Source organism: Sylvia atricapilla, chromosome 8, assembly GCF_009819655.1.
Source record: "Sylvia atricapilla isolate bSylAtr1 chromosome 8, bSylAtr1.pri, whole genome shotgun sequence".
NCBI classification, from domain to species: Eukaryota; Metazoa; Chordata; class Aves; order Passeriformes; family Sylviidae; genus Sylvia; species Sylvia atricapilla.
In genome coordinates this window covers 12,766,826-12,778,167 of record NC_089147.1, presented here as the reverse complement: position 1 = coordinate 12,778,167, position 11,342 = coordinate 12,766,826, and the positions used below count along the sequence as shown (strand labels likewise).

General features: G+C 47.7%; 1 protein-coding gene across 7 annotated transcripts in view; it reads right to left on the bottom strand.

Annotated features, from left to right (window-relative positions):
• Nucleotides 1-348: 348 nt before the first annotated feature.
• Nucleotides 349-11,342, bottom strand: part of NT5C2 (5'-nucleotidase, cytosolic II) — a 61,018-nt gene continuing 50,024 nt past the window's right edge. For 5 of the 7 annotated variants that reach the window (XM_066323654.1, XM_066323652.1, XM_066323653.1 and 2 more), the window contains 13 exons: nucleotides 11,199-11,290; nucleotides 10,949-11,006; nucleotides 9,623-9,716; nucleotides 8,579-8,632; nucleotides 7,365-7,448; nucleotides 6,586-6,627; nucleotides 5,323-5,430; nucleotides 4,956-5,022; nucleotides 4,186-4,356; nucleotides 3,265-3,316; nucleotides 2,967-3,027; nucleotides 2,306-2,482; nucleotides 349-2,082 (listed from right to left, as the gene is read on the bottom strand). In XM_066323654.1, coding sequence (XP_066179751.1) covers nucleotides 1,831-2,082; nucleotides 2,306-2,482; nucleotides 2,967-3,027; nucleotides 3,265-3,316; nucleotides 4,186-4,356; nucleotides 4,956-5,022; nucleotides 5,323-5,430; nucleotides 6,586-6,627; nucleotides 7,365-7,448; nucleotides 8,579-8,632; nucleotides 9,623-9,716; nucleotides 10,949-11,006; nucleotides 11,199-11,290 — 1,312 coding nt within the window. In that variant the 3' untranslated portion in view covers nucleotides 349-1,830. The other 2 variants (XM_066323657.1, XM_066323658.1) reach the window with 2 other exon arrangements.

Sequence of the window (11,342 nt, the reverse complement as noted above, 5' to 3'; positions counted from 1 at the left end):
CCTGGCAAAACAGTGTTGGAGGTACTGGCAGTGTAGAGATGTTCCCTTTCCCCCCATGAAAATTTTAGCCCCTCCTCCCTCTCTGTGTCAAAGACAGAATATTTCTCTGCCCTTCCCATGCTTTCCTGGCTGATGCAGATGGTGATAACAAGCCTTGTGCCCAGGTGTGCCCTTACAGCAAGATCTACTGTCACTGCTCCTCAGTGCTTCACATGACCAATTCCCAAAGATGCTCTCACTGTTCCCCAGTCACCCATCCTGCTGGGACCCCACAGACCAGTCCCATCTCTTCTACCCACCCCAGCACAGCCCTCCTCATCTCAGCAACACGCCACAAAGCACCAGGCATTTCTTAGAAACATCATCATTTATTGACTTCAACAACTGCCACTAGGAGCAGCATTTTCCTGCTCAGATGTTGGTGGTGTAGCTTTTCTTCTTTTATTTTCTACTAAGGTACTTTAAAATGAAAAAAATTAAATGAGTTTATGGTACTGAAACAACAGTCAAATTCATTACAAGAGGGCCCTCGTTGTAATCCCTTTGCAGCGAATGGCAGAGGCTGGAGTAAGTGAGGCTGCACCCATGACTCAGAGGAAAACCACAGGGCACTGCTGCCCAGCTGTGTGCCAGCTCCCTGCCTTCCCTGGGCTGGCTTTCAGGCACAAGGACTGCCTGCCCATTGCTGGGACAGCCCCAGTCCCCACACAGCAGCCCTCACCCTCCCTGGCCAGGGACGCAGCCTTGCCCACCACGGCCGGCGATGAGCTCCGCTTGCTCCGCACCAGACCAAAGACCAGGCAGCTGCTGGACAGCCAGGAGCTCCCCTCCCACCACAGGGCTGGCCCTGTGGCATGTGCTGTTTCCTAGTTTAGGGCAGGCCCATGTGGCCCACAGTCCCCTGGCACTGTAGGTCCTTGCACTCCAGATGGTTGGGGTTGGTTTTGGGATGCTTCACTTAAAAGTTGAGAGGACAGAAAGGTGAGGAGGAAGACAGAGTGACTAATGAATGTAATGCTAAAGCAGCAGCTTCAAGCTCCTGGGTTAATATTTACTGCTGAAACTGGAGGAGTTGAGAACAGAGTGTGCAGCTCAGCTGTTTGAGAAATGCCCTGGAAATTATGCATCACATGGCAATGGTGAGAGAGCTTGGAGACACTGGGAGAGGGTAACAAGTAGCTACAAAGTGAAATGTGTATAGCAGGACATGTGCAAGAGCTGGAATCTCACTGCCATCCATGACGGCTGGAGGAGTCAAACCACTTACACAGAGAAACTCATACCAACAGAAGGTAAACTGAGTGCTGGAAGGCACAGCAACACCCTGGCTAACATGGGGAGTAGGGTTATGTAACCCAGGAGCAGAGGGTTAAGGGCAGCAACCTAATGGGCAGCAGGATTTGGCTAATTTTGTCTCCTGCAGCGCCCAGCACATCCCTTCTGTCTCCACAGAGAATGTAACAAATGCCAAAAACCGTTCACGAGACACTGTTCAAAATGAAAACCAAATTAAACACATCATGGGAAAGAGAGAAACATGCAGCATCCCAAAATGTAATGGGAGTAGCATAACAGCACAGGTGGGCAGTCCAGTCTGAATGCACCACCCAGTTAGAATCCATCAGCTTTTTGAATCGTCTGCAAAACTGAAAACAAGGGTCTCCTCCTAATTAGTGTTAATTTGTTAGAAGTTTCCAAATACTTTCAAAATGTGCCTTTGCAAGAATCACACCCCCCAACCCATCACCCCAAGGGCCCCAACAACAGAATCCATTCCTGATCACTGCTAGAGTCATGGTTTATCTTCAGAAATACTTGGTTTTATCCTTCTTATTCTTCTTCCTCCTCTTCTTCCTCCTCTTCCTCTTCCTCATCATCGTCTTCATCGTGGCAATGTGTGATTTCCTGAGGTGCCTGGGGGAAGAGGTTGGGCGGTTTGATCTCACTGATGGAACGGGTCAGTTGGTGCCGCTTGTAGTCGGAATCTTTGAAATCCACCGAGGTGCGATTGCGTGTGGCCATCGGCGACTCCTTCTCATTGATGTCGACGTGCGTGTGCTCTACTGTGGACTCGTGTGGCATCTGCACATGGAACAGAGACAGGAGGTGACAAGGGCTGTCCCGGTGCCAGGCTGCCTCCCTGAGACACAGGGACAGCAAACCCCAGAATGCAACCATTTGGCCTACAGTCTATCAACTGCCACCAAACCCTCCAAAGTTGCTGTTGTGCCCTGTGGAAGAGATAATGGATACATACATGGGCACCTTTGGGACCCCTACCCACCTCCCTGGGATGGCAACTCACCAGAACGTGGGCGGCTCTGAAGAGGTAGCTGAAGGGGTAGTAGAGGAGGTTGATGAAGGAGGCTGCATAGAGGTCAGCGTAGCGCATCACCTGGCTGGCAAACAGCGTCTGCCGAGAGCCGCTGCGGAAGAGGCTCCCCATCATCCCGTAGCACATATCCATGTCGTGGGTCACTTTCTATGAGGAAAGGACAGGTTAGAGCCTGGGCCAGGCAGGCAGCACCTCAGAGCCACAACACTGAGGCAGAGCGCCCTGAGAGTTGAGGGCTATATGAGACCTGCAAGGATCTCCAGCAAGAATTTCTGAGCTTGTATCCTGTGGCAGCAGGGTCAGGGCCAACACTTGCACTAGGCTGAGACCCCAGGGCTGGCTGAACTAGAGACTACAGCCCCTCCGAGCCTGTGTGTGCCACTGCCACACGCTGCAGCAGTGAGCGCCCTCAGCCAGTGCTGCTTGTGGGTATGAGGAAAGGAACCCTATTCCAGACCAGGCTGCCTTTCAGGAGAGCCAGTGACACCAGTGAGCTGAGACAAAGCAGCTTTGCCAAGCCTGCTGTGCCCACCCAAAGGCAGAGCAAAGCATTTCAGGACGGAGCAGTGGGGTTGGGTTGTTAAGCCCTTTGGGATCCAGAAGGATTAAAAGGGATTTTGATGATTGGTACCTTAATGCGTCTCTGGATGGAGCTGATGTCGGGGCGTTCATTGCTGCTACTGTCCAGATGCCTAGTTACAGGCGAGAAGGTAAATACATGGTGTGAAAAGTCTTTCAGAACCAGATGCTGTGGGATGGGGCTCGGGGGAGAGAGGCTGGTCTGGAGGGGAAGGTTGGTCTCGTGGGCAGAGCCCAGGCCCGAGTCAAGGCTCTGGCAGCAGTGCTGCTAACCCAACCCCAGGGTTTTGTCACTGCCGCTGGTTAGCCAGGAGAGGCACCATGAAAGTTGTCACCGTTTGAACACTCACTTGTACAGCTCGGCCAAGAAAATGTCCAGACTCTGCAGCTCTTCAAAAAGGGCTGGAAAATCCAGAAAATAAAGGAGAAAAGGGTAAGTTTAAACTGCTGGAATGAGAAGTGCTGAAAGTGAACCCAGTCCCCTGCCCACTCCCCTTGCATGGCAGCAGAGGGACACTGAAGCAGGGACACTGGAGGCATCTCATGGCCTCTGGGCAGGGGGAGAGGTCAATCACTTTCTATAGCATGGGCAGAACTTTGGACTTGGTTTCTGGTTGGCCCTTTTGTTTTCGAGGCTGAACCTTTGCAGCTCTCACCAAAGCCTTCCAACCAGCCATGGGGCAACTTGCATAACCCCCAGCCCTATTTACACACCAAAGGGCACACCTGGGAGAAAAGCAGGAGCGCTGGAGGATGGGAAACACACAGCACTTTGGCGGCAGAGCAGCAGAGGGAGTGGGAGGAACGAGGAGGAAGCAGCTGGTGAATAGGGACTCCCTGCAGATGGGAGAGCAGTCATGGCTCAGGCATTACAGGGAGAATAACCCAGGTCTTGTCAGATATTTTTTAACACAGAAGCCACGGCTCCATATATGCAGAGGGGGAGGAGGTCCTGCGGTTATTGATGAGGAACAACTCAACCCCACCCAGCTGCAGCTTCTCCCATGGTCAAGGCAGCACACAGGCTGATTACACACAATAGTCTGGGAAAGAGCACAGGAAAGGCCTGGGACCCTGGGACCCCAAGGCCAGCCCACAGAGAGGCACCCCAGCTCCTGCCACCAGCATCCACACCCAGTGAAAAGGGTCAAAAGGAGAAGTGGCAAGCCAGGGTGATCTCTCCCCTGCACCCCTAAGCCCTGGCGATCTCAGGGGTGCAGCATCAGACAAGCAAGAGCAAAGCCTGGCCAGGGGCTTGCCCGGCTCCTGACCGCTTTTGTCTGTCCAGACGTGCAGCTCCTGCGCCAGCTCAGGGATCACCAGGAAGGTCCGCCAGCCCTGGCGTTTCTTGGATTTGAGGATGTCTCCAAAGATATGGTCTCCGATGTACAAGATATCCTTCCCTTTGGCCCCCAGCAGGTCACAGACTGTGTCCGAAGAGCCTGAGAGAAGAACGGCATGGCTCAGAAGAGTGAGCCAAAACAGGTGTAGTTTCCTCCCAGAAACTTCCACTGCCTGACCATGGCTGCCCTGGACACTGCTCACCTGCCTGGGAACTCACCCAGGAGCAGCTTTGCCTATGCACACCCCTACATGAATGGCAGCACGGGAGGCCATGCTGCCTCCCCCCACCATGTGAGAGTAATGGAGCCCTGGGTGTCACAGACAGCTCTGTATCCACCCACTGCCCTTCCCTGGCTTGGCAGAACCTTCCAAGCATGTTCACACTGGGGCAGCACCTGTAAGTACAGCTGGGGACACTGCACTGGACCAGCTGCAGCCACCCCTTCACCACAAGCCCTGCAGGCATTTCCCAGGCCCTCCCTGGCAAGGAAGAAAAGGACATTTGAGGAGGAACAGGTCGATCTCTTCCCTGCACTCTGCAGCTCTGATCATGGAGAGCTTCTGGTGCAGTGTGCAGAGGGCACAAACAATGCGCTTTGGGAAGCACAACCTTGCCTGGCACAAGTCCTCTCACAGCTGGAGTGGCCGAAGGCCACATCAGAGCCACTCCACACAACAAGAAGGGCTTCTGCCTCACCTCCCGAGTACACAATTCCGTGCTGCAGTGGGCCAGTGTAAGTACCAATCTTCAGCTTCCCAGTCACCTGTGGAAGGAGGTGTTATGTTAGTGCTGATGGTCTGGATCTTTTCTACCCTGATACCACTGCTATGTCACACTTTGTCTGTCTCAGTCACTCAGAGGTGGCTTTCCCACTGTATGTAGGGAAGCCAGCAAAGCTTTGAGGTGATGGGGCTGCTCAGGAATCACTAAGACGAGACTACAGCCCACAGCCTCCAAGGTAGGTCCTGTCCAAACACTGCACTGCCCATTGTCACCGAGAGATGCCAAACAGGAGGTGCAGGTGCCCTTCCAGCCACGGAGGTACCCTCCACTGACCACTCACCGTGTCCACCTGCCGCAGTACAGTGCCTTCCCCAAAGAAGAGGGGTTTTCGTGCATCCACCAGGATCAGGTCGAAGTAGGACTGCCACGGCCGATGGGCACTCCCAGGCTACGAAGGCGAAAACAAACCCCAGAATCAGGCATGACACAAAAAACTACAGGGAGTTTAACTGGAGTGTCACTGTCCATAGCCGTGACCTTGTGACATTGCTGGTCCATCAAATCCCTTAGCTCATGCCTCCGGTGTGAAAATGCTGTGTTGCCAGTACCATTTCCTAAAGCATTCCCCTTTTGCCACAAGCCCATCCATCACAGTCCTAGCAGTGGGGGCTGAGGACATGGTGTGAGACAGGAGAACAGCACTGAACATCGCTGTCAGGGCACAGCTGCCATGTAAAAAGATGCTGTACATGACACCCTGCCACTGTTCCTGAAGGTGACATCCCACACAGACCCAGACACTTGTAACTCCACAGCTTCAGTTCACAGGGCCATGCTGGTACTTTTGCCAAGAGTGGAGAAATGCCTGGACTCTATTCCACAGAGTGTGGCTTTGAATCACAGCCCTGCCCTAAGGATACTGAGCCCTTTCTGCTCCATGTATCTGCACTTTGTGAGATCGAGACCACAGCAAGCAGCTTCTTTAGCTATCAGCTGTGAGGAGTATCTGTGCTCTCAGAATTTCCCTCTTGGCTGCCTTCTGTTTTGAAAGCAGTGTGAGAATACATCTTTTGAACATGAGATAGCCTCTCACTGGGAGACTGAAAGAGCAGTATAAATTTGTATCATAAACCTTTCTCCAAAAGTTGCAGGGCTGAGTTTTGACCTCAAAAAAAACAAAACAAAAGCATGACTGAAACTTTGGAGTTATGATATTTAAGGCACAATCAGCCATAAATGGTTCTGCTGTTTTATAAAACTATTTCCTTTCTATCATGGCTCTTTTTAACAACATCTAAACCATAGTGCATTATTTCTAAGAAATCTGGCTACAGAATGCCACAGTTGAAAATGTTTTATCACTGAAATAATGTTATCATTAACACAGATTATCATTTGAGACCAGATGATGCCCCTTTTCTCTTTGTTATATTGTATTTGCTTTGATCCCATTCAAACAGGACACAAAACAGCAAGTGTATTTTAACCAGATTAAAGCAACTAATCCCATGCAGCCGATGAAGCAGGATTAAAATGCTTTCCAGCTACACAGATAATTAGGCACATCAGTGTCTACTGCAACCGCAGTCTAGAATTCACATACCTTTGGTCCGTGTGGAAAGTCAAACAAGTAAGTCATAATTTTCTAAAAGAGAAAAAGAAAGCATTCAAATATGTGCTTTTAAACATGCATTTGTGTAGTTTATAAAAGCATACTTTTCTGATTTTATCTTTTCAGATTACAGAACTTGTAGAACTTACACAGAAGTCAGCATAAGATTTGGAGACAAAAAGAATGGAACAGGACAATGATAGGAATTAAACCAGTAGGTTTTATAATCAAATAACATAGTTGCCACAAAAACTGCACACTGCTTCAGGCATATCTTGCAACACTTTAAAATGGCACATAAATCTTTAGATTAGCGGTGCTGCAACATCCTGACATTCACCTGGAGCTGGAAGTAACCACATTTATTCCTCAGCTTAGCAGACAACCCCTTCTGGGTCTCAGACCTCTCCAGGACAATGGTTTGGTGAACTGTCTTTGCTCACTCTATCTATCTCACTTGAAAGTCTGCATTTTAAAGGATGCTAAAATCCAAAACTGAGTATCACTTTCCCTTACAGCCTTTTAATTGCTGAGGAACTGAGTGAAGCACAGAGGGACTTAACCCAGGCCTGTACTAGCTCAGCACCAGAACCAGGATGACAAAAGGTGACGCTAGACTTCATCTGCATCCACCACTAACCCATCCTACACACAGATTAGAAAACACACAATTCTCCACCAGAAGATGTCCCATCAAAACCCATCCCAATGACTGGCTGGCTTCTGCTTATTCCATGATGTACCAACCCAACAATTCAAGCAGCACTTACGTCTGTGTATTTATAGTCACTGTTTGTGACAAGAAACACCTTCCCCACTTCATTCATGCGGCTGAGCAGCAGTGGCAGCTTCCCCTAGAAGCCAAGGGGAACATCCGAGTCACACACAAAAGTTACAGACATTCATCATGGGAAAAACACTCAACTATGATACCACCAGACAAAAAAAAGGCAAATCAAACCATCGAGCAAGCAAACTCACGTGTTGTGCACTGGCCAGAGCCAGGAAAGCTGCTGGTCCATCCAGGTAACCCCTCCAGAGCACAGCCCAGGGGAGGAAGGCGAGGGGGAAGGGCTCAGCAGGGCTGCAGTGCCTTTGCCAACCACAGTGCCAGGCACCCTGTGCTGCTCCCACCGATCTGCTCCAGCTCCAAGTCCGTTCCCGAAATGGGCCCAGAGGCAGGTGAAATCTGAGCTCACGAGCCACAAGTTGGAACGCATTATAATTCCAACCTCAAATTAGGGAGAATTTATTCCTGGGGCTATTTTTATTGAATCTGAAATCTCAGTCCATTGCCAAAATAGCTGATTACCTCACTGAACAGTTACCTAAGAATTCTGTAGGCGTGTAACTAGAAACAAGGTTAACTGCTTTAAAGCAATAATCTACCACAGAGCTCATCTAAACTAAAAAATACTTACTCCACAAGTGGTCCAGAGGGGCCTTGTACACTGCAGAGGTGGCAGGAGTAAAGGAACCACGGGAGCTTGCTCAGTTAGATGTGCTGAACACATATTTTGGGATTATCAAGAGACTAGACACTGGTGAGTCTTTCAGGATTTTTCCCTCAGTCCCTCATGGCTAAGTGTAACTTTTTGGTCGTGTGGCTAAAAAAGATGCTCAACTGTTGCTTTTTAAAGAGAGGTTTGCTTGGGCAGAGAAACATGGGCAGGGAACACAGTTGCATTCACATTCACCACTGAAAAAAACAACATGAGCTTTGCCAGTGTGTTCACCTTGATAACATTTCCTGTGGGTTTTATATTTTACATATAAAACTGTGCACATCAATACAAAATCATGTGGATCACTGGCTCAGAATAAAGGCTGCATCCAAACTTTCCACTTTGTCTTTGCTTATTACAAGAGAAATCACAGCTTTATCTATTTTGTGATTTAGTAAAGCAAATCAGCATGTTTATTTCTTGCCTGCTTAGTCAGTACCGAATGTCACATAGCACAAGTAAAGTAACTTCACACTTACATCTTTCACCACGTACTTCTCCAGATTCTCAAGGGTCTTTTCCTTAAGCGATCCCTGAAATAGAAACAGAACCCAGTGAGGTCATGGAAACTTATGATGTAAGAGACAACAAAGTAATGCCAACTTTCACACTTTAAAATGCTGTGAAAGTACAAACCAGGGCGAATCTGAACCAGTGACTCTAGAGATGAGAGGCTTTGAGTAGCAGGGACCATCACAAACTCTGTGATCCATCGATTCCCTCACCATGGTAAATAATCCACTTCAACAGCATTTTAACCCTTTCAAAAGGGAATACAATAGAAACAAACAAAAAATAGATTTGCCATACCAAACAAGACAGTTAACGACCTGTCTCCAACACTGACCATAATGCTTTAGTCAAAGGCCAACTCCAACATGTATCACACAACACTGCATAAGGAAAGGAAAATAGATTCCTGACTTCTGCATGGGTAAAAGGACCACCACAAGTACAACTGTGAGCAGAGTTCTTCTGTGATGGTTCTCCATCCCACCCAACAGACTGCTTGAATGAGGAAGAACAAGAAAATCAGGTCTTTAAACATATGTTAATGCTCACAAAATTATATTCCAAATTTGTGCACAAGCTTGTGCAGAAGATGAAATGCTTCTCTCTAATTAGAGAACAGCTAATCTATTTCTCTCTTTAATGCCAGTACTTTTTAGACAACATAGGATAGTGCCAATGTAAACAATTTGCAGTAAAATACTGCTTTAATAATTAGGACAACGTACAAGTTGTGGACTTGAATCACGCTCTAAAACCCATGAATTACAGTACAAAACTGAAATCTGGGCACAATAAAAGAATAGGAAGCCAAGCCAGATATGTTCCCATACTAGGAGGGCAGTTGAGATCTTGACTTAGTCCCATACAACTGCAATCTATTATTTGCTCACTAGGCGGCAAAGCAGGACCCTTGCCCAGGGCAGGCAAAGAACATCTGAACTCAGGAGTTACAAACCAGCCCCTCCAACCCAGTTACAACCACACACACCCCACGGCGTTCTTGCAGTCACCTTGTAATGAACCCAGTCAACAGCATCTCTGACATCCTGGAACATACTCCTGAAGGACATGAAGAGGTCTCCATCCTTAAACCCTGTTTCACAGCTGTGAGGAGACAGAAGAGAGATTTTAGCAGATTTTACAGCAGGTAAGAAACACCAAGGAGCGAGACAGTTCAAAATGCTGTTTGGAGCGTTTGTTTTCATCTTACCATCATGGTTTATCTACTATTTTACTGCAGCTCAAACTTGAAAGAAGGCTACAACCACAGTTTAACAGGAGCTGTGTGTTACCCAAGCATGTCTGTGCCTCCTCAGTAGTACTACAGCTCTCTGTGACTGTAACTCTTACTTCTCACCCACATTACAAGAAGGTAAAAAGACTGCAGAAAACTGCAAAAAAGCATTTAATAGAAGATGAATGGTACTGAGGGAATAAACAGAGTGGTGCTCTTTCTCCCTCTTTCCAGAATTAAGGAAGGGAGTGTCATGGAAATCAACTAAATATAATGCTGCTGAAAGGAGGAACTGCTTCTATGTTGAACACTTAGAATTAACATTAGAAATTACAAGATACTCTGGAGGTATCTTTGAGACAGCATGACAGCTTGCATCAGAAGAAATCAAGGAGGCTTACACAGAGCTGTATTTATTATGACAGCAATCATCATGCTTCTCCTGAGAAAATGTACTTCACCTGATGGATTGCCAGCATAAACAGTTCCTCTGCTCCCAGGTGAAATCACATTAAACCTTTGCCTTCCACTCACATATATGCAAAGATGACCCATCACATGAGGTGATGAGCAGCACAGTAGCACTCACATTTGCCTGTTCAATCCACAGCTTGTTTTTATGCCTGTATGTTTTTGACAGCAAAGGAAATGTTCATGCTGCACAAACAGCCTTTTATACCACACTGAGCACTGCACCTCTAAGTGTGCAATGTCCTTTATTACCACATGAAGCACTTGTGGTAACTGGCTGAGGAAATTCAGCCTTTCAGTTACCAGTTCAGACATGGCTCCAATGGACACAGGTTTGAAATGAACTGAATGGTGCCTGTACCACTCTGTAAAAAGTCCTAAACGCTGTCCCAGATACCCATGTCAGTCAGTATGTTGGTGCTGCTGTACCCTGTAAAGGAAACCTTCATAACCTGCCTCTGCTGTACACGCAGATCAAGTTAGCACCACAAAATTATAGGAGGCCCACCAAAACCACTTGAAGGGCCTCCTCTGATATTAAGAGCAGCTCCATCTGTGCTGTATTGCTCTTGTATAAAATAATAACAATCTTACTGTTCCATCCTCGTCTCAAAGTGGAGGGAATACAAACCTCGTGTATCGGTCACAGTTAGTAAAGAAATCGACCAGGCAAGCCAACAGGTAGGTCTCTGCAAGGAAACAGAGTGAGATTATGAGACAAGGATAACATCATGCAGCCAGCTAACTTTAGACCGTGTGCCCAAAGGAAGAAAATTCATGTAAAAAAGACCCAAACAGAAAAGCAGAGTGCGACATCAGCAAAGCTTTACTGGCTTTAAAAGGCCCAGAAAGAGGCCTGTGTTGGCTTACATTAGACTCACCTGGTAGATTGAATAATGTGTTCAAAATGTAAAATCTGTCTGTGTCATCCCTCTGGATAAATTTATTTGGATATTGCTCCCGTGTTTCAGGCCTGAGAATAAATAAAGTGGAGAAGAGTGAAACCACAAAACGTAATGAAGATA